The 23,708-nt window shown below is 33.6% G+C and overlaps 2 protein-coding genes and 1 pseudogene across 3 annotated transcripts; 1 reads left to right on the forward strand and 2 right to left on the reverse strand.

Annotated features, from left to right (window-relative positions):
• Positions 1-9,275: 9,275 nt before the first annotated feature.
• Positions 9,276-13,107, forward strand: LOC129304990 (protein WHAT'S THIS FACTOR 1 homolog, chloroplastic-like). 2 transcript variants are annotated; one of them, XR_008591863.1, is made up of 3 exons: positions 9,276-11,125; positions 11,358-11,433; positions 11,804-13,107. XR_008591863.1 is itself a non-coding variant. In XM_054944904.1 (2 exons), exon 1 carries the CDS (start codon positions 9,821-9,823, stop codon positions 11,006-11,008), a length of 1,188 nt encoding a protein of 395 aa, XP_054800879.1. In that variant the 5' UTR covers positions 9,279-9,820; the 3' UTR covers positions 11,009-11,125; positions 11,358-13,107. The 2 variants fall into 2 exon arrangements, 1 of the variants encoding a protein (XP_054800879.1); XM_054944904.1 differs by having other exon boundaries at positions 9,279-11,125; positions 11,358-13,107.
• Positions 13,108-14,876: 1,769 nt separating this feature from the next.
• Positions 14,877-16,336, reverse strand: LOC129304829 (adenylate isopentenyltransferase 3, chloroplastic-like; annotated as a pseudogene).
• Positions 16,337-18,491: 2,155 nt separating this feature from the next.
• Positions 18,492-20,271, reverse strand: LOC129304912 (putative DUF21 domain-containing protein At1g03270). Its single transcript, XM_054944790.1, has 4 exons — positions 19,961-20,271; positions 19,746-19,822; positions 18,849-18,932; positions 18,492-18,761 (listed from the first exon to the last, which is right to left on the reverse strand). Exons 1-4 carry the CDS (start codon positions 20,205-20,207, stop codon positions 18,618-18,620), a joined length of 552 nt encoding a protein of 183 aa, XP_054800765.1. The 5' UTR covers positions 20,208-20,271; the 3' UTR covers positions 18,492-18,617.
• Positions 20,272-23,708: the final 3,437 nt, after the last annotated feature.

Raw genomic sequence — 23,708 nt, forward strand, 5'->3', positions numbered from 1 at the left:
AAATCAATGCCATTTCTTGTTATTATCCTCCCATTGTCTAATCTCCTATATCGTGGGTAACCTTCTTCATCAATAATTGTGCTAGAGTTGAATGACTTAGGATAGTGTTTAGAGTATTTGCTATCAACCATACATGGTGAATTGGTATTCATCGACCCACAAGGACCATGTATCATAAAAAAATTGACTGCTTTAAATAGCTTTGGATTTTCATCCGTCTTTGATATCTCCACTGAAATCACCTTATCAAGATCCTGAGATGTTGGAAACTTATCCTTGTTGCACAACCAAACCAAAATATGTGCATGTGGGAGTCCACGCTTTTGAAACTCTATTGTATATATCACTGGAAAAGAAAGAGTAATTGTACTTAGAAACAATTTGCATTATATTAAATGGAAAATAAAGATGATAAAAAATTGATATTACAATGTCAGTGAATAATATATACCTGCTTTGACCTTTTTAAAAATTTCATTCTTATGAATGTCATTTATCATCATGCCTAACTTAACCTTAAAAATACGTGCTAATATATCAGGACGATCTTTTGCTTGAAGATTTGTAAAATTTATGAATCGAGAAATCTTAAGCCATTTTAAATTACATGTGAAAGTTATGAACAAATCTGGATATCCCGCCCACTTGTAAATCACCATTGCATCTTAGTAATTTTGAACAATATAGTGAACACCACCAGTAAATGATGATGGAAGGATGATTCTCTTACCCATTAAAGATGGAGTATTTTCACCCCTTAATACAGCATCTGCAAGACCTTGGTACAACTCTGATATTAATTTCTTTTGAATGTGCCTTACAAATGATAATCTTTGTGACTTAACCATTGTATACCCATCAACTATGAATTGTTGGAACAATTTCCCACCTCGTCTAATTAACGAATGATCAATATCACGATCTTGAATCATATATGCAAAGTATTCCTGCAATGATACATAAGTAACTTTACCTCTCGGCTTTTCAACATTATAGGGAATATTCTCTCTATACCCATCCTCACCATATAAAAATAATAAAGGATAATGCATTAGTAAATAGAGGGGATGCTTTTCAGATATACGCTCTAGCAAGCCAGTCTTATGTTGTACAATTATGTCTCGACCAACTTCAGTATAATTAATGTCACCGACAATCAATGTTGCAACTTCATTTGATGTGGTTGGAAGGTTATAGCTCCTACCATCTGTATGATGTTTATATATCAATCAGATCTTAACCTCTTGTGAATCCTTTGCACCTATCATATCTCTTGCCTTCTTGTATGTTTGCACAAAAATGCTGCATGAATCCAACATTCTCCTTAATTCCTTAACAATATCATGGCAGCATAGGTCTATCTTATTACTTCCACTACAAGCCATATAAAGAACTAGTTCGTTAACTTTAAACATTCACATGGCTAAACCTAAAGACCATTGATAAAAATATATGATTATCAAACTCACCAAATAGCCCTCATCCTATTTGAAATCTCATTGTTTGTGTCATAAATGTAAAGTTGAGCAAACCTGAGAGGTGCCCCATCTATTGGGAGGACACTTCTAATAAGGTAAACATTTTGGCTGCTCATTCTATATACGTAAGGACCATGACCATCATTTATCTATCTATCTATTTTACCCCCCATTGATGTGAATGCAAACATCATGTTGTACATCCTAATATTACTGTAAAAATTTTTACTCTGATGGTCCCCATTATTAAATAGTTCATATAATGATTCAGGTGGCATCTTAGGTTGAGGTAGCTCAATCTTTCCTTGGAGACAACACATGCCAAATGACGGGCAAGATTTGTTGGCATCCTTCTTTAACCTCTCATCAGACCAGAACTTCATATGGCAATATTGATATGTTTGAACTTGATCTCTATTATCATAATAATCTATACATCATAAAAATAATATCATAGAGGTGGGCTAATATTAGTGCTTATGCTAAAATAAAAATAAAATTACCTTGCTCCGACATTAAGATATATGCAAGATAATTAGCTGAAACAACACACCCATTGCTTTGATTATTTACAGAAGAACTTGATTGACAACATCCTGTGCATCCAACATAGCCAAATTAGCAACTAAAACCATTTTGAAGGAAAGAATTATAGTGCATTTCAAATATATATACTTTTTTTCTAAACTCAGGTTATTTTTTCTAAATGCTTAAATAGATTCTTGTTTTGAATTCAAATAGATTTATATATACTTTACTATATCAAGCTAAAATTTAGGAAAACATTAGGATTGATTGAAATGCATAGATTAATCAAGGTATATTGAGAGTTTTAAATATAGATTAATTTTTCTAAATTTTTATTAGAAAGATCGATATTAATTTGACTTCCTTAATTAATTAGATAGACATATAAACATAACTAAACATTGATTTCAATGTCATTCCTTTGCTTACTCTATTGCGAGAAGGATTTACCCTGTATGTTTGTAAAAGGCTCTTAAACAAATATAAAATAATAAAGAGGTCCCATGTGTAGAATAATAAAGAACAAATAAATTTATAAAGGACAAAATTATTGTCATCATACCAATAGAAGGACACAACAAAAAAATATAAAGATCTTAAAGACATTGAAAAAAATTGAAAATAATATCCTAAGTAGTTAGACTAAGAAAAAGTTTGATCAGTGCTCATAATTAATGAATAGAAAAAACATTTGATCATTTCTCTATCTTCACACGCTTCACAACTGATGAAATAAGTTCATGATCACTACTATCATTATCACAGTCATGTCATGCATATTTTTTTTCCTTTATTAAGGCACCAATTGGAAGGGCATACATCTTGTTCACATTCGTGAAAAAATCACCACTATTAGCATCTTTTTCACTTAACTTTGGACATGTTTTAGAGCTAATGCTTTTTGAAGGAGTGCTTTCACCTGTATTACCAACCTCCGAGTCTACATGCGAAGTATCACATTCCCAATAGAATAAAATTTTTATTAAAAATCAATATTTCATGCATTTTATTTATATTTAGAAAACAAATTTAAAAAATACTTACAGTTGTGGTTTCAATATGACTATCACTGTGTGGACTATTTGGAAGTTCATCTATGCCTTCCTTATATGCTCTTAATACTTTTGAATCTTCACAAAAATGGGTCACTATGTGGCCAGCCGAGAAACCTTGTTTCACGGGGTCTCTAATGGAGACTTTGAATACAAACTCCTTCCTAATAAACTCATAAAAACAATCCAAAAGCACAACCTTATCTTTAGATTCCTACATTTATGATAATGTATTTTATGGTTGAATATCATATTTGATTTTATAAAATTTAATTATTAATATAAGATTTTAAAAAAATCAATAGAGTCATCAATATCAATTAAATTAAAATTGCCATTAATTCAATATCTATTATATGTGTATTGCTATTGCAATTTGATATTCAATATGTGTGTGCAATATTCATATTGCTATTAAACATAAAAATGGCATTGAACACATACCTTAGGAATAACATTGAATACATACCTTAGGAATATACTTTCTTAGGTGAGCAGCAGTGCAGTTTACAAACTTAGAAAATATAAGATCAAACATAAAGAATGTATTGGATCCAGTATCATCAGCTGCAGTAAATGTCACCTTAAACCTACAAACATACATGTAAAATTTTAGAATATAAATGAATATAATTTGCATTAATACACAATTTTAACAAATACTTTGGTACAACAGTCTTGATCATCACAATCAAGGTGTACTCCCTTATTACATTTCTTGCATGCATTACAGAACCAATCTCTATCAGTATTAATATCGACAACAGTGCTAAGAGTCACAACTTCATCCTTCTACATTTATATTAGCTTGTCATATCATACTCCAATCATCATACAAAATCAATATAATATTCATAATATACCTATAATATACACAATACTTACATGTTTACAATCTGATAGTTCTTAAATCTTAACCCTATTTGGCATTGCGAGCAAAGATTCACCAATAAACTGAGAATTTTGGCTAGTCAATAGCTCTATGTCTTCATCCAAGTGATTACCTGACACCTTAAGATTAAAAATAAAATAAGATTATATTTATATAACTTGCTTATCAAAACCATAATCATAACCCACTGACAATAGTATAAACATGGCATAACATACTAAATCAAAATTTTATAATATGACAGACTCACTTAGAAATAAAACTGGAGACCTCTGGAATTGAAGGGTGTACAAAAACTCGTGAGTAATACATTATGCTAGTAAGCCTCCTCATTTTTATGTAGGAATCAAAATATTTAGACAGAATGCATATATAATTGAATCAATATCGTTCAGACATTTATGTGAGGACACGTACTGTTGAACCCCCTAATCTTAAACCACTGCAATATGATAATAACTAGCTTTTTAGTGCCTCCTCTGTCAAGTTTAGTATATCATCTTTAAAGGCCCCTCATAAAGTACAACTCACCTTGTTTTTCCTATAATGATAAGAATAGTATCAAATGAATTTTCATCACAGGCACCAAAAATTAAAGAAGGTTTCAAGTATATTAATTGGTAAAGTTTGTGTCATATTACTCTGCATCTTTTAAGCTTATTTCTATCCGTTTTTGTTTTTTCCCATCCTTAATCGACTCCTCCAACTCTCCAATTCCAGATAATCTTCCAATCACATCTGTCATGAAAAAAAGTATGCCATTTAATCACATGTCATTAAGAAAAATAGACCATTAAAGATTAAGATAGATCAAAATAGATAAGTTAAACTTGGTAATTGCCCTACTTTAATTTGATTGGCAAGTGTTTTTTCCAAAAAAAAAAGCAATAAGATTTTAATAGATAAAAAAAGATTAAAATAGGACATTATCAAATAGAGTTTTTTGAAGAACAAATTTAAAAAATTTAAATACATACTAATTAAGTAATTATTATTCGTTGCCTCTCTATCTACAATATTTGAGATGTTAATAAAATTGAATCCAAAATGATGAATTGAATCTTGTCAAATTTCAAATAATTGTTGAGATTTATGAGGATAGATTTAAATACTAATAAAAAGTACAAAAGGTTTTCAAATAATTGTAGAAATTCGATCACCCTATGATGAGTTGATTATTAGAGTAATACTTAATCATAAATTAATATGAAATATAAGAACAAATAATACTATTCAGGAACATGACAGATGCAATCACATTGTTTGAATTTCACAAATATTTTTTATGCAAGGTTAATTTAATAATACCAAATGATATTATAAAAGTTCTCTAACAAATAATGATTTCACGAATTGCGCAAGCTGTTGAAAACTTTACTAAATGAAAGGTAATTAATGGAAACTATTAAAATGTTGATATTTTATAGTTCAAACATGCTGTTGACAATTAAACTTTACTAAATGAAAACTTCACTTACATTTTTAACAAATGCATACTATTATATTTTGTATTGTATGAATAAAAGGTAATTAATGGTGAATTATTGGAAATAAATATTTTTATGAACTATGATGTTGGATATAAATATATACACAGAACCTGAGCATTGAGTTTAGCCATAACATTAGTGAACATGACATATGCGATCACACTGTTTGAATTTCACAAATATTTTTTATGCAAGGTTAATTTAATAATACCAAATGATACTATTAAAGTTGTCTAACAAATAATGATTTCATGAATTGCACGTGCTGTTGGAAACATCATAGCAATATAATTGCAGCAAAAAGCATAAATCATATCCAACACCTTTTTTTATTAAAAAAACACGAATTATTGATAAATAATGTACAGCACTAAGAGACCCTCAATTTTGAAATCATTATATATTTTAAGGCGATACAACCTACAATAACATTGTCCCATAGATAGGATAAGTATTATATATTAGACATAATTAAGGAGATCCAAAAAATAAAATGTATAAACACTTACTCCAGCATCCTAGAAGACCAATTTAACATCATTGGATTCTTCGAATGTATTTCTACCTGACAATCTTCAGATATGAATCACCCTAACCATAATGCGCCAAACTTTTTTTGTTGTGTTGATAGCACGAATAGCACGAATCTCAAAAATAGAAGCCATGGGTAATATGAATAATGATGGAAAAGAGAATGAACTTAACGCAATAAATTAGAAGAGTGACTCTGATGTGAAGCTGTAAAATATTCTATTAGCCTAACCTAGTAATTTATAATTGAATAAGGATGATTTAGAAGGAAAAATTAAGAGGTTATTTAAAAAAAATCAAAATGATAGATATTAAAAATTATTTTATTCAATGTAGATATTTAAGGAATTTAGATTTTACCAAACTTAAATACATGAAATTAATATATTTTGAGTTCCAAAGTGCCTCGTGAAAATCTAATCTGTGTGTGTGTGTGTGTGTATTTAGATATATATTAAACTAAATATACATGTCTCAAAACTCCTTCATAACATATTATTTTTAAAATTTTAAATAGGTAAAAATCAAAATTTTTTGAGTCTCACGGAATTATGAGTGTTGAGCCTAGCATTAATAATTGAGAATATATTATGTCAAATTTCAGATACTAATAAAATTCATATTTATAATTGTTGAGATTTCTGAGGATAGATTTAAATAGTGAATTTTTTTAAAATTTTTAATTTAAACATATATGAATTAATTTAAATTTGAATCTTAATATATATATCTGAATAAAAATACCTTAAATATTATGAACCTAAAATTTTATAATATATTTAGGTTGGATAGAGTGTTTAAATAGATAGATATTAATTTAAATACACATATAATCAGATTTAAATTTTAAATAGGTAAAATATATTTTTAAACACATAATACTTTTCTAAATATTTAAACAGATATATATTAATATAAATTTTAATCATAATATATATATGTAGTATATAGACATGGAGTTATGCGTGTTGAGGTTAGATATAATAACTGTAAATATATTATGTCAAATTTTAGTTACTAATAAAAATTATATTTATAATTTTTGAGATTCAAGAGGATAGATTTAAATAGTAAAAAAAATTTAATTTTTAATCTAAATAGATATGTATTAATTTAAATTTGAATATCAATATATATATATATATATATATCTGCATACAAATACTCTAAATATTATGAACCTAAAATTTTACCATATATTTAGGTTTGATAGAGTGTTCAAATAAATAAATATTAATTTAAATACACATATAATCAAATTTGAATTTTAAATAGGTAATAATAAATTTTAAAACACATAATATATTTGCATACAAATACCCTACAATTTTTCTATATGTTTAGATTAGATAGGGTGTTTAAAGTCTTACTGCGTCAGATCTAAATTATAAGATCTTTTTTCTCAATTAAATTTAGTCCAAAATATATAATGCTTGGGATTTTTTAGAAATTATATTTTTCAATCATCCATTTTTTGTTATTAATGTGGCTTTCTTTTACAGCATCGGAAATGTCATACGTTTCTCACTCTTGATCATAGAGAAACATACAATCAAGAGTGTGAAATTAGCACTTTTTTCTCACTCTCACCTTTTATCTTCTATATATGTTTAAGTTGGATAGAGTGTTTAAATAGATAGATATTAACTTTTATTGATATGATCCTTATTGTTTAAAGAGAAGATAACACAATTAAAATATGTTGACATAAACTATAAAATATTAATGGCAACCATATAAATTGATGAAGTGTAATTGCTGATAAAAAAAAAAGAAAGCATAATTATTTAGATAAAAAAATTCATAAATGTTAAAATATAAAATGACAAAATGTAGCTCTGTGGATTATATAAATAAAAATTAAATTAATTTAAGAATTAATTTATTCACATTTAACTGCATATATACATCAAATAATCAACATGCTTTACACACATTAAATTGATTATTTTGAGTTAATTTATATTTTAGATTGGACATGTGGCATTCTCTCGTAGCCTTTAACCCAACTTTTATATATATAATAATTTAAAAATAAAAAATTTATTTTGAAAATAATTGCTATATTTTTCTTATCAAAAATTCATTTGAATATATTTTATTTCATAATGATAGTTGATTTAAAAAAATCTAGTAAAAAAGAAAATCTTGATGAAACCAATGAAAATAAGAGCAAGAGAAAATTTTAGATAGAAGAAGTGAGGAAAAAAAAATTCTTCTCATTCACTTTGATTCATCAGCATGAGTGCAAGATTTTGAAGAGGGCTTTTATCATTAACCTTCAAATCATTAAATACTTTTTTTTTGAATGGAAAGGCAAGCCTGAGGCTTGGAGAAAAGTACAACAAATTAAATAATGTTTAAGTTATCCTCACACAATATTGCATGCAAAACAGGGGGTATTATATGAAGGAATTTAACTTTTGTATCAGTTTGATGACTATTTTATGCCAAATCATCAGCACATTGCAAACTTCTTGATAAGCATGATGAATTTCCACCTTTTTGTTGCTGTAAACGAGTTCTTGTATATAATTAATATCAATCCTTCAATAATGATTAACAATATAGTTTTATAGTATCATGTTAATGGCATTCAATGTGTCAAAGTATGGAATAATTCTGCTAAATTCAAGTTGGAAGGCAACCTCAAGTCTAGTTTTGATGGCCATCATTTCTACAAGCACAATTGGAACATCTCTTAATGGACGTGTAAATCCTCATGAGGTGGATTTGCTAATACGTGATAAATTACACTATATTTCTCTACTAACATTATAGGAGTAATGTAGATTTTTCAAAATCAAAGAATCATTGACATATTTGATATATATGAATAATCTTGTATTTAATAACCTAGATTCATGAACAGAGAGAAATAAAACGAAGTAATTCATGAAAATTATGATCTATTTATTTGAATTATAAAAAATATAACGTCTATAAAAATATGATAATATTTATAACAAACTAGTAAATTTTTTGAAAGAGGAATAATATTAATATTACTTTATACAACTCCTACCCTATTCAATAATTATAAATTAAAATTTTTTAATTAAAATCATTTAAATATAAATATTTTTATCAGATCATCTAACGATTTTAATTTTTATCAACAAATCACTTTTAAAATGGGCTCAACACAACAGGCCACTCTGTTAGCCCGTAAAGTTTTACAAAATGGGCTATCAAAATTAGCCCATTTTATATACAAGCTGGGTTGGCCTCTTTTTTTTTTTTTTTTTTTAAAATGCTGTTGCATCACTTGCCTGCCCACTTTCCCTCCCTTCAATTGCCGCGACCCTAACTAATTCATAATCGCTTCATTTGGTGCCCTCATCTGCCCTAAGTTGAATCTCCATGACGGCGCGGCTCTTGTCCTCCTCCAGGCCACCAGTCCAGTCTTGCGATATCCCCCACCTTCGACTCTCTTCGAGTTTACCTTGTCTTCTCAAGCTCATCGCCGCCACGTGAGTTCACGGTGAAGCTTCCACTTACAGTCATAGAGCTCCAATCTGCGCGGCTCGACTGAGAGCTTGAGACACTGAACAGAGGCTTCTATTCGTCGCTGTCGAGTGTGTCCACGCCTCCACGGTGTCGCCCAGGAAAGTCTCTTCCCCTTGCCCGAACCGTTATAATTTTACGATAAGTTAGTAATGAAAACGAAGCCATTAAGCTTTCGACCCATTTAATTGTAGTGGATCCTCTCGTATGTGAAATCTGAAACTATGAGCCCATTTTGGTTTTGTTAGAAATTCCCTCGATACGTGGTTGTCCTTGCTGACCACCCTGTTGTTTGAAGGCACAGTGGCGGTTGTGCGGCCAGCCTGCTCTTCCGCATCAGGTATGTTTAACAAATCCCGCAACATTTTCGTTCACAATCTAGATGCTGTTTTTGCTGATCGCGAGTTCAATCTTCACGTGAAAAAATCTATAAGTAGCCTCAAAGTAGTATGGAGGAAAGACCCTGAACTGGACCTAGCGATAGAGAAGGACAAGCGATATAAGCTCTGCGCTCGTGTTGTTAAGGAGGTTCTTAATGAACCAGGTCAAGTAATCCCATTGCGATATCTTGAGAAACGACGTGAGAGGATGCGTCTTAATGTTGAGATTACAACCTTTTTAAACCAAAACCCTGGCCTGTTTGATGTCTACTATGATCGTATCAAACCAAAATCGGATCGCGTTCCCTTTCTAAGGGTTAGCGATCGGCTTAGAAATTTTCTGGATGAAGAAAAAAGGGTTTATAGAGAAAACGAGCCCTTGATCGTGTCGAAGTTGTGTAAATTGTTAATGATGTCGAAGAACAAGGTGATTAGTGCAGATAAATTGCTTCACGTGAAGAGGGAATTTGGGTTCCCGAATGATTTTTTAGTTAATTTGATTCCTCAGTATCCGCAGTATTTTAGGCTAATTGGGTGTCCTGGGGAGGAAAAATCATTTATTGAATTGGTTTCATGGAACCCCGAATTTGCAAAATCTGTTATTGAGCAAAGGGCTGAAGAGGAGACGAAATTGACGGGGATTAGGGTTCGGCCAAATTTCAATGTGAAGCTTCCTCCAGGTTTTTTCTTAAGGAAAGAGATGAGAGAGTGGACTAGAGATTGGATGGAGCTTGATTACATATCGCCATATGAGGACGTGTCCCATTTGGACCAAGCATCACGAGAAATGGAGAAGAGGACGGTTGGGGTATTCCACGAGTTGCTTTCTCTTTCATTGTATAAAAGGATTCCAGTGCCAATACTGGGAAAGTTTTGTGACGAATATAGGTTTTCAAATGCATTTTCGAGTGCATTTACAAGGCACTCGGGGATTTTCTATGTTTCCTTAAAAGGAGGGATTAAAACAACAATGTTGAGAGAAGCTTACAAAAATGGTGAGTTGATTGATCGAGATCCACTGCTTGAGATCAAAGCTAAATTTGCTGAGTTGTTGCAAGACGGTTGGCAGCAAAGAGCAGAGGACTTGCGTTTGCGAGGAGAACAAATTAAGGAAGACATGAAAATTTTAGCTGCGAAAGCGAGTGAATAAATTAAGAATGACATGGAAATTTCAGCTGTGAAAGATAGTGAATATAAAAAGGGCGTTATTGAAGTATGAAAGGCTTATAGCGGCAGATGGCCTTGGTAACCGTAAGAAGAAAGGCAGGTAAATTGAGATTAAGCTTTATATATTATTATATATGTCGAGATTGTAGTTAATACCCTGTTATAAATGTTTTTTTTTCTAATAAAGAAAGCTGTAAGTTTGCTGTAGAGTAATTTTATTTAGTGATTCACATTTTTCTTGGTCCATGTTGTTGAGGTCAATTTCATCATGTTTGTAGAGCAATGAAACTTTGAAAGATTGCGGTTTGAATCATATGCACTTTCACTTGCAGTGTTGCTGACTTGATTTGGAAACGACAAATTGACTTTCCAATTTGAGAACTTGAGTCGAAGTCCAACTTCATCTTGGTAAGATGGGCTTAATTCATGAACTTGTCCACGCTGCTTTATTAACCTACTCCTCTGGTCATATCTTCCAACGTGTTTCAGAAATAAGTAAAATCTAAAAATTGAAAAACTTTTTTATTTTGTCACTATCAAATATACGTATTTTAATATGATATTTGCTCTTTTTAACATTTAATAAAAAAGTAAAGAGTAATTTATGAGATATTATTGTAAATAGGTAAAAAAAAAAATCTTCTCTTCCTGTTCTATAAACAGGAGAGGAGGGAGCATACAACGAATCCCCTTTTTCTGCTTTCACATTTGAGCATTTTCAATCATTGTTGAATGGCGTGCTATAAGAAGTCAATGACATGGTATGCTAGTGATGTAGTAGGATTAAAGCGCAATGAAACTCTTTGGGAGACGTGTAAGAAGTATTGTCTATGCTAATGATGAATATCTGGTGTTTGATTACTCTCTGATACGCTGAAGTCGGATTACTCTAGTCTGAGTGGAAAACTTGTCTGCTGCCACGCCTCGGCCTCAGAGCAGCGATGCAGCAATTGTTTACCTGGCAATGATCCAAAGTTCGTTGGGAGGTCATGCAAGTTTCATGAAGAGGGTTGTCGTAGCCAAATGATTCAATGGAAAACCATTTCCTACTAAATCATGTCCTCATAGGATCTGTCTGTTTATTTGCGGTTTATATCTCAACCATCCTTTCCCTCACACTCTTCCCTGATGTTGGAGTTGTTCTTTAAATTTTAAAATGAGTCTGGAAGCAGGTTGGTGGTGCGATACTGATTAAGGTAACTTTGCATGCCACCTACAAAGTCGTCACACACAATGGATGAAGAATGTAAACGAGTAATCCATAACCATTCTCTTGGCAATAAACAACCCGATGGGATCGAGAAGCATACGGGTATGCAAGTATTTAAGCAGGATTACGGGGTCGTAGGGGCATTGAAAATTTTTTCCAGTTTCTGAAACATTAGCCCAAGAGAGAGAGAAAATCAAGCATGGAGAAAGTGGTGGCTTTTAGGTTAATAACAATGACTGACATTTCTGGCATTAGTGCCGATGAGGGAGAGCCATGTTGTTGTGACATCGCCTGAACCTCGCCCACTCTGTGCAACCCAGTTTTCCCTAGTGAACTATGCTTGCTCATCACTGCCATTCGTGCGAAGGCCCCCAAGTTTACCTGCACACCCCGATGACCAAGAACATGGCCATGCCCATCGCCACGGGCACCATCACCGGCACCGGCAGCCCAGTCCTCAAGAAGAAAACTGCTGCCGGTGGGCTAAGAATGTAGAGGGTCAATGTGTGTGTGAACTTCTGCTTCACTTTCGCTTGCCCACCTTTCTTACGAGGCCATCGCATCAGTACTCGCTCACCGTTGGAGAATCCTGCGAGGTCACTTACTCGTGCGGTGGCCCCATTTGATTCGCGAGTTTGAACCGTACGACTAGCCGGAAAATGATTTAACGCGGTAGCGTTCCGTTTTAGGTGTTTTGAAGCTTTGCTCATCTGTCGTCTTTAGTCTTTTTTGCCTTTTGTTGTTATTCACATTTGGCTGGTGTGTACTTCCTTTCTCACTGTGCCATCTAAAATTGGGAATGAGTCCCAAGTGTGTTGGGAAAGTGTGGTGCTTTTAGCGACAATAATATACCACGTGAACAATTACAAAAACTGTTTAACGTCAAAATCTCCAATGAATTACTGTAAAAATGACGACCCTTGAGAAGGTCCAAGAGCAAAGAATCAAAATTAAGCACAAGCACGCGACTCACTGGAAGATTCGTATTTGATAAGAAGCTTGCGTCACTAGGTAGGGGCAGTTGGCGCAGTGACGTGCTTAAAAGACGTAGCTTTCCACTCTACAAAGACGGTGATTCCAGTACCTAGAGGTTTTTCGACTTGAGCGTTCACTTTGATCCTCTGCAAGTGGTTATTAATTTCCTCTTTCACACTCTTTCCACATTCCCCTCGTAATTAAGTATATATCAGTGGTGCTACCTTCATCAAGCTTCAATGAATCCGCTAATGCAACAATTAGCTTTTGAGTTAAATGAGACTTCGTTTCGGTAGCCATTAAAATGCACGAAGTTGATGGAGGATATGTGACGTCGTGTGGTTGATGAAGATGGTGTTTGGAGGTAGCGGGACTACTGCTTTGACCAAAAGCTGAGGTAACTCAACTTGCAGCAATGGGGGAAGGCGTGTGGGAATCCAAATCAAAAGAAAGATAAATTAATAAATGACATTATCGGGGAGGAGCAAGACAAAAAGTAAAGGCGTTTTATGCGTTGTTTGGAAAAAAAGGATTATATACTCTGCTTGGACCATTTTTCAATTGAAAAAGAAATCACATCTCACTGTGGACCAAAGAAAAAAATACGGTGCCTGCAGGAAAACGACAAATTACTCAATTATATCCTTCTCAAGGGCCGCTTTTCATCCAACATTGTTCAGTAATTCCAAACCAAAATTCCATATTTAAAAACTCCAGCTGCTGTAGAGTCATAACTAAACGAGTAAACGAGTAAATTTCGCTACATCTCAAGAGTCTCATTAGAGCTATGCAATTTTTTTAAAATTTCCAAGCTAATACAAATATTTTTTATTCTATTAAATATATATAGATCACTATTCGATTCTCAAAATGCATCCCAACCTCATTTTAAGCAAATAACAAATTAAATATGCATCTCTAATTTTTTAAAATATATACATATTTCTTGGGCAAGGAGAATATTTGAAAACTAAAAAAAATTAACATGTTGAAATAGGTATAATTAAAAATGGCACAATTGAATTTATTAGTATTAAAAGTTTTTAAAAAAAATTATAACCAGAGTTCACATAAAAATAATTAATTATTACAAAATGTATTGATAATTGAAAGGATGTTGTTAATAAATTTTATAATAATAATTTTTTAATGTGAAATTTTAATATACTGTTTTTTTTTTACATTAAAAAATGGGTGAAAAGAGAAGATGAGAAAACAAAGGAGGAGGGAATGTGGTCCCAAGAGAGCTTATCCAGGATTAGGAAATAGGACTGGGACGGGACCGGATCGGCGCATCCCTTCAAGTTCGTGTACGGAAAGTGGCGTAACTTTCTCTCTCTCTCTCTCTCTCTCTCTCTAAGCTTAACCCTCTGCGGCCTTTCCACCTCTCGCTGTACGGCCTTTTTAAAAAACACCTCATAGGAAATGACGCCGTTTTGCTCCTCGCATCTCATTTAGCCTTAGTGCGAAGATCGTCGCCCAGTTTCTTCGCAACTCGACAACGACGAAGAGTGGGGTGGCTAGGGGGGCTGAGGTTGGCGTCCCTGGAGAGCGCCGTTGCTTCGTCGTCTCAACTTCAGTCTCTGGGTCCTGGGGCACCCGTGCCCTGTCCGATGAATTTTGACCCTTTTTATATTTACATCAATTAAAAAAAAATAAAAATTTAAAAATCACGCTCCATGAGAAGCTTTATCGTTTTGCTGTAAACTGTATTATTCAAAAAAAAAAAGGTTTAATATAATAATTAATATGCAGTGATATTAATAAAAAAAAATTAGATTTGAAAGGAAGGTGGAAGTAAGAGGTGTCAGGTGTGGTCGTGTGAGTGTATTAGGAGTTTAGGACTTGAGAAGAGGAGGAGAATATGAAGGTTAGATTTAAAAATCTAGCATTCCACCCACACGATCACACTTGACACCTTTCACCTCTATTTTTTTTTCAAATTCAATCTCTTCTTATTAATATCACCGTATATTAATTATTATATTAAATTATTTTTTTATAAATAATATAATTTACAGCAAAACGGTCAAGTTTTTTATGGAGTGTGATTTTTAAATTTTTAATTTTTTTATTGATGTAAATATAAAAAGGGTTAAAATTCATCGGACAGGGCACGGGAGTGCCCCAGACCCAGAGACTGAAGTTGAGACGACGAAGCAACGGCGCTCTCCAGGGACGCCAACCTCAGCCCCCCCAGCCACCCCACTCTTCGTCGTTGTCGAGTTGCGAAGAAACTGGGCGACGATCTTCGCACTTGGCTTTGCCACCAACTTCCTCCACTCCTCATTCTCCTCTCCTTCTTCCCCACGCTTCCGGAGCACCGACGTCGCATCCACGTGATGCATCTTCCATCTCTTCACGCTCCACAGGCTCTGGATCTTCCCTAGCTGTTTTTCCGCCAATTTCCACGTGTTCTCCTTCATCTCCCTCATCGCTTCTTCTAGCAGCCTCCGCCTCGTCTCCTCGTCCGCACTTGCTTCCTTTCGAAAATATTTATCAAATTTTGGAACTCCGATTGCCTTCTTGATCCCTCGTGAATAGTCCCCTTTTGGATTATAAAACGGCCTCAATTCATTCACCATTCCTTTCTCCAGCATCTGATCCACCCGTTGTGCCACGTACGAATAAAGATCTGGCAAGCCCGCGTCTACCCAGACGCAGCAGAAATACGTACCTTGATCGGAATTTATAATCGTCGTCGTCGATTAAAGCCTCCAGGAACGATTTCGAGCCTCCGACGATGATCGGAAGCTTTCCACGACCCCTGATTGTCTCAATGGCGAGCGAGGCCATGTCACAGAAATTGTTCGCCGTGAATTCCGAGTTGGAATTCTATGCCCCTAGTAAATGGTGAAGAACACCGCGTTGTTTTTCCTCGGTGATCTTGTTTGTCACTATGTCGAGTCCTTCGTACACTTGCATTTTATCGGAGTTGATGATCTCCGCCGGAAAATGGGTGGCGAGGGTGATGGAGAGACGAGACTTGCCGGCGCCGGTGGCTCCTGTCACCAGCACAACCTTCTCCTTCTGCCGTGGAAGAGAGGTAACGTTTATTTTTGGGCTAACAGAAGAAATATTTATTAGTGGTTGTGTTAGTCTGCACATTACCATAGAGATGGTCATGGCGAATAAGGAAGAAATTTTGTTATTGCTCACACTAAAGTTGGCACCTCTCTCACTCTCTCAGCGGGAATGAGGAAGAAATCTAGTCAAAGGAGAACAGATGATTAACAGAAGAAACCAAGAGAAGTAAGACTGATCAATGAGGAAAAAGTCCCATTATTTCTTAATTTAGAGAGCTGACACAAGAACTGGTCAAGGTTGATTTGTGAGAAGAGAATGAGTGTGGTATTTATAGCGTGCGTCAAAAGGGTCACTCTCTGCCGCTGTTAGTGGACTTGCATTTCTCGTTAAAGCAAGAATTATTAAATGGTCAACTAGGAAAAGTGGCGTTGCCAAATATTCTGCCCAATAACTCTCTGTCCCAATGTGTTTAATTTTAGCTTTATGCCATATGAATGGCCATGGCTTCAATTGAGCCATTGCTGAAAGAGGACCTGCGAGGCCGTGGTGTACGTCCAGGTAATTAGACTCAGTGGGCATAGGGAGGTTCTTTTCAATTTTCGTAGTGGGCTCATTTTGTGGAAAAAACAGAAAATTGCATTAGAATATGGATATTGATGAGGTCTTTCTAATTATTCCATTTTGTTTGTAGGTTACGGTTTTTGTCTTGTATATCCTTTCTTTGCTAGCTATCTAATAATATCTAGCAACTACAACCACGCACTTTCCCACGAAATTCCATCTCACAAGATAGGCTTAAATATATATGATGCAACTCTTACTCTGTACAAGTGTAAAATATTTGAATCCACATTGAGATTTCAAAGTTCTCAAAACCCATTAGAAAAATTCGAGGTGGGAGACTGGGTGTCAAGAGAAGAGAAGATTATTTATCGATTATTTTCAAATATCTAATATATATATGTATGTATAAGATGGCCCTCCAACTAGTATTAAACATTTGGACAACACAGAGCTAAGAATGCCTCTACTTTCGCTTCCTTTCTTCATCAGCTCCATCTCTTCATTCCTTCATTCCTTCTCTGTTCCTTCCCAGGCTTCCTCCTCAAGTGGCCATGCTATTCAAATTTCATCACATAACAGGTTACCGCCTATTTATTTATTTATTTGTGTTTTTTATCCTTGTTGTTTCTCTTATTTGACCAGTTCTTAAACTTTTCTAATGCATTTTTTGCGAAGAGCCTCAAATTTAATTTCACCACACACCATATACGCATATGTAGTTGGCTTGTTACTTACTTTGGTGGAAATAAAGTACCAAGGATCCATCAACAACCCTTTCCATGACCACCCTTCCATCATGCTGCTTTTCCTCATCACACAATTTGTCTACGTCATTTCCCTCTTCACCTTTCTATTTGATTGACTCAATGAACGCTCACGCAATTTTAACATTGTGGTTTGCCATGTTTTTGGAACTCTGGCCTGTCAGCTGCTTCTGCTGGTCCTCGTCTCTCCTGTCAAGTGGTTCCTCGTCAACGTGTCTTCGCTGGTACTGGTCGTGGCCACATTCTTGTGTTACAGTTATCTCTTGCATCTCCTCAACAATGCTTCCCAAACACAAAGGTTGGAGATTGATCGCAATGGAGATGGACAGGCTACTGAGATGGTGGATGTGGAAGCTGAAGTGACTTCCTCTTCTTGATTTTGCATCCAAAAGAGAATAATAATAAAGTCATGGGGTACTATTACTTGGTTGTTTGTAGCGTGGCATACCTCTGTAACGAACAGGGGGTTTTTTTTTTGTATGGACCAGCCGATCAGGGTTCTTCGTTATATATTGGTCAAATATTATAAACAAAATTGGAGGACCGCACATTCTTGAAATTTCGTCATTTAGAGTCGAGTCAGCCCCTTGTTTAAATTTTAAGCGAGTCCTGGCCCGTTTTTGTGTTCCTTTCATCTATAGCGAATGGACTTCATTAGAAATCAAATCTAGCCCACATATTTGCCTTATTAGGATGGTGGGTAATTTAGTCATTTGGATGACTTACCCTTAGGCTATGGAAACCCGGTCAAGATTCTTGTTCATTGCTTTTGTTATGTTCTTTCGTTTCGTCTTCCGTCTGGTTGTGTGTTTCTAGTCTTTTGAGTCTCAGAAGTATGTATTTGAGCTGGACTGTAGTTTGGGCCTTTTAGTGTTGGTACTGATAATTTATTGAACTCGTTATATTGCATATATGAATTGTCTCGGTTCAAAACAACCATAATTATTAAAAAACTATATGCTGAAAAAGCCATGACCTTTTCAAGTGAAATAGGCTATATGAACTTTGCTTCATGCTATGTCAGAATGCGATACAAAATTCAAATAATATGTTCAAGCAAACTTGCAAATTTTGACATTACCTTTCCAATAGGATAAGCGATTGGATACCAGATTATCATCAGAAATACGCACCACCCCCACAAAATTTGCGCCTACAGAGAGCCTAAATCTTGAGCATATAGCTTGTGGGATAACCTGAGCTCAAATTTCATACAGTTAGCAGATATGAAATGCTCCAATATCTGTGTATAGTGCTGGGTTGGGAAAACACGTATGTTTTACCTCTCCAAAAGCCAGAACAAATGTTACAGACAATATTACTGCCACAAGAGGGTGAAAATTTTTGTCAAGGTAAATTGGAACTGCCTGCAGAGGAAAAACCAAAGATAAATACAGGACAGGAGGATCTATCAGTGGAAAATTGGAAAGCCAGATAAACAACAGGAGGGTTAAGTATATTTTATCTTATGCACAAAGGTGTCCTACTATTAGAAGAAATATTGTTTAAAACACAGTTGGGTACTAAGTGCGGGAACTTGTCCTATCGGAGATGCAAAATTTACGCGCGGGGACTTTTCCTACAAGAGATTCAAACTTCATTGTAAAGGTCCGCTAGATCCAATTCGATGGGGTTTGAATATATTTTCAGTTCAATATTTGTCAAACTCGGCATCTTTCAGCATCTTTGTACCTGAATGACTGATAACTGACTATCTAGTAACAAGGACGTTCTTTAATTAAGGGGAAAAGGAACCATCTAGAACCTAATGACCCTACATTTAGGAACATTTGGTAATTTTCATATTCCAATAATAATATGTACTAATAAGCAACAGCCTACAGAACAAGTGAAGGACGTTACAGGTCAGTTACGAGTGATCCAAGAACTAGCAAGAGAATATTGTCATAGCTTCAGATTTGCGATGAGAAATGCGTTGATTGTTCAGAATATGCAAACGGATATATGCCAGCAAGAGACAAATGTCGGTTACTATCCGGATACTACTGTCAGTACGTACTGTATTCTCAGACTGTTTTCATTACTGAGGAATGAGTGTTCAGTTCTGGCCACTTGCTTTCGAATAAGCCAGAAGCAAGATAACTTCCGAAATAACTAAGTAGGAGCATAGTAGAGCCAAAAAGATAAAAAGAAGTAAATAAGTAGTGATTCGCGGATACCTCCATGGCACAAGCATTGCAGAGAAGCAAAGTAACGAGCAGTTGATGCTGCTTCTGAACAACTGGTAATATAGCAGCTATATGAAATGGAATATCCCAGGGAGGCCCGGCGGGGGGATAAAAAGTAGAAGACAACGGCTTAATTAATAATCTCTCTCGCACAGCGTACAAAGACAGCAACATGCATATAGGACTAAGGAGCTAGGTTGACGTACCTGCTTGCTTTTTCTCTGTGGTGGTGCCACTGCGCTGGAGAATTTCAAGGTCAACGATGCCCAGAGACATAAGGCCGAGGGTGAGACCAGACATGATGCCAGCGAAGAGGACGAGAAGGCAAGAAACCCCAGCATAAACGAACCACCATAAGGTCTCGAACTCAATATCCTCTGCATCGTATACGATGTGGTCCGGCGACAACTTCGTCCCAGCGAGCTTCAATCTCAGGGAATTCAGCGGCAACATAGTGGCCGAGACGAAAACAATGATGGTAGCTAAAAGAGGTAGTAGCACAGTGCATGAAACGACCCAAATGAATATTGTATTGAATTATATAAAGGGCCTCACGGGGTGATTTAAATATGGCGAGAGGCATGAACACATCATTGCATTTACATAATGCACTTCTATCCAGTGCGTGGGCTTCAATAATTCATTCTACCAACTACCGTTTGATAGTGGACGTGGGCTCCACCGTCCCATGCTGATAAACGGTCGACGTTTGCGCGTTTCAAATATGTGCTCCAGAAGCTGTCGTTTTTCTAATTACGTTGGTGTCACTGCGCGTGAAAGCGAAACAATAATGTACGTTCATGCAAATAGGGCAGCAAACTCCGTTTGTTTTTAGCCAGTGTATCTTACTAAGGAAACACATCGATTGGCCTGAATATTGCTTGAACTTGCACATCCACATAACTGTATTATCCTAATTACTAACTAGATCATGTATTTTGTCAATTTCTTTTATTTAGTTTTTTTGGCTCTCAGCTATTCATTTTTGGCTTAATTTAAACTAATTGCTGTAATGAAATCATCACTGATTGTATGAGCTGGTGGCTGACGAGATTTTTCGGTAATGCGCAATAAGTTTTTCAATAAGATGCATGCGTGGTTTAAGGACACAGAGTTTTATATGTGTACTTGGTATTTCTTATAAATCACTTTAGTTACGTTTGGTTATTAAAATAAAATAAAATAAAAAATAAAAATAAAAATAAAATTATCAAAAAAAATTGTGAATTACATTCATAAAAAAAAGATAATTTAGTTAATAAAATTGATAATTATAATTCATAAAATTTTTAAAAGGTATGATGATTCTCACATTTATCATATATATTAATAATTTTTATCATATTTACTAAAAGGAGGAAATTTTTATATTTATTTTTTTTAATTCATTCTATTCTTTTCCTTTCTATTAACCAAGCGTTACTTTCATGCTTTGGTCATTATTAATTCATCTCAAATATTTTTATTGCTCTGTAGTACTATTGTAACATATGGATGGGATGACTTGAAGCACGCGCCAAGTAGCTCAGAAATTATTTTATCACGGTTTCAAAAAATATATGTACCTGCTGATGAAATGAGCGTGATTAATTTTTTTATGGAAGAAGTCCACCTAACCTCTGATTTTGTTGTGTTATTGTTACTCTTTTTACAGCGAAAATAATGCCGACGTCCCCGCATTTTCAGGAAGCAATCGCTTATAGGGTGTGTTCGAATTTTAATTGACAAAATTTAATGATAAAAAAATTGATTAATAAAATGTGATTACATTTTGATATTATCTTCTGAAATTAATTTTGATAATTAAAAAATATTTGGATAATTTTTCATAATCGATTGTAAAGATGGGGGAAAATAGAAAATGCTCAAATGTTAAGAGTTGATTTTTATATTGAAAAACAAAATGAAGTTTCACAAGTCAAATGAAAATTTGCAAAATCATGAGTATTTGGATGAGCTTTTGCAAAACTATGATCTCAGTGCCTAGAATTAATTTCAAATGGAAATCTAAATAGGCCATTAAGAATGCTCAAAATTAAGTTTTGAAGGCCAAACTCCCTTAAGCCGAAAATGGAAACCAAACATTATTTACATTGACGGAATGCAATTCATTCTCCAGAACCCAGTTTGAGTATGGAAGCAGCGGGGGTTGATTCTGCATTTGTAGTTTGGGAGACGTATTTAAGGACTCTTTAAAAAAATTATTCCCAAATAAAAATTCATACAGAATAAATTATTGTTAAAATGAAAGTGTAACTTATTCTTTCTCAAATGAAACTTATTGTTGATCTTTGTTTATGGATAATTTCTTTAAGAGATTTTTAGATGCGATTCTCCTCCATAGTTTTGCTGTGGGAGAGATTTTAAAGCTAATTTTCAAAATCTTGGATGATGATATAGAGCCTGTTTGACAATATATTTTGAAAAAAGTTTTATGTTCTTTAAAATAAAAAATAAAAAAAATTTGTTTGGTAATGTATTTGTAAAAAGTATTATAAAAAATAAAAAATAGAATATTATTTTGAAGAATAAAAATAAAAATATTTTTTAGATGTTCTGGAATGATTATTTTAGAAAAAAGGGAGAATTAAAGGATTTTATTTTTATTTTTTTCATTCTCAAAACATATTCTATAAAATATCAATTTTTAAAATAATAAAATAAAAATAGTGTCAAATAAGCCCATAGTACCCTTTACCTTTCTTTCTTAGATTCGCATTCGATGCCGTGTGCTAACCAGGGCCAAGAGTAATCCTAGCTCTCCATTTCAATCTAAATTGATCTTTATTGTTTATTTAATTTTATTTGTTAATATTTTTAATATTATATTTATTAATATAAAATTTTCAAAAATTTAATAAATATGTTTATTATCAATTTAACCAATACGGATTTAATCTAGCCATTTGACATTAAAAAATTAAAATTTTACATTTTGAATATCCAGATAAATTTTGGATAGTTTAGATATAATCTATATGACCTAATTTAATATTAAAATATTTATAAATTTTACAAATTAAATAATTAAATAGTGCAGATTTAATATTAAACTTTTTTATTTTTATTTTAATAAATATAATATTAAAAATAGTTAAAAATTAATTTAAAAGAATGGCAAATATTATTTTAAGCTAAAATGGAGGGTTAGGTGAACACTATGATGAGCCTTGAATGAAGATGCTTTCTTTCTCTGGTTCCTCGCTATTCCTTCATGTTTTGCATAGATTTTTCATATGATAATTATGCTACCAAATATAACTTGTAAAGTACCCGTGTGATGCACGGGTTATATACAATAATTTTTTAATGAGTAACATATTTATCATTTATGATGAATTAAAGTTTTTATAAATAAATGTCAATCTTGTGAAAAGATTTTTCTTAAAAGAATAACTTATAGCATATCATCTCTAATACTCCATATCATCATAAATGTAGTGGAGCTATATAATTATCATTTTTAATGTTAAATATGCATATTAGTATTAAGTCAATGTAAAAACTAAATGAATATAGTGTGAATGGATACAATAAGCATATTCATAAAAATTTATAATTAATTAGACCAAATTATCGAAAACTTCCCTATAAACAACATTAAAAGTTTTGTCTATGGATTGACCGTTCTCATCAAGAATCAATATTTTTAAACCTTCCCTACTTCAAACACAAGAAACAACAACATATAATTGTGAAAATAGGACGAGACAAGTACAAACAGACATTACACAGGCTCTGGCCTTGACTTTTATTAATGATCATTGCAAAAGCCAACATAATAGGAAATTAATTCCTTTTCAAAGTAAATGGAAACCTAGAATTAGATGGACATATAGCAATACGAGGTATACATACTTTTATCCTTATAGTTGACTCAGACATTTCTTGGGCTTCAATAACATGTTTTTTCGATTCTTGTAACTATGAGACGTGTACCATTGCACAATCCCA

Source organism: Prosopis cineraria, unplaced genomic scaffold (genome assembly GCF_029017545.1).
Source record: "Prosopis cineraria cultivar Desert tree isolate PC_DT_omini unplaced genomic scaffold, ASM2901754v1 PC1, whole genome shotgun sequence".
Lineage (NCBI taxonomy): Eukaryota > Viridiplantae > Streptophyta > Magnoliopsida > Fabales > Fabaceae > Prosopis > Prosopis cineraria.

What these genes read in the sequence shown, in the direction of transcription:
- LOC129304990 (XM_054944904.1), top strand. Translation starts at nt 9,821, where the DNA reads ATGTTTAACAAATCCCGCAACATTTTCGTTCACAATCTAGATGCTGTT.
- LOC129304912 (XM_054944790.1), bottom strand. Translation starts at nt 20,207, where the DNA reads ATGTTGCCGCTGAATTCCCTGAGATTGAAGCTCGCTGGGACGAAGTTG. An exon ending in GCAATGCTTGTGCCATGGAG is followed by an intron (nt 18,933 to 19,745) that starts GTATCCGCGAAT and finishes TTTCCTCTGCAG; the next exon opens with GCAGTTCCAATTTACCTTGA. An exon ending in TTGTTCTGGCTTTTGGAGAG is followed by an intron (nt 18,762 to 18,848) that starts GTAAAACATACG and finishes ATTTGAGCTCAG; the next exon opens with GTTATCCCACAAGCTATATG.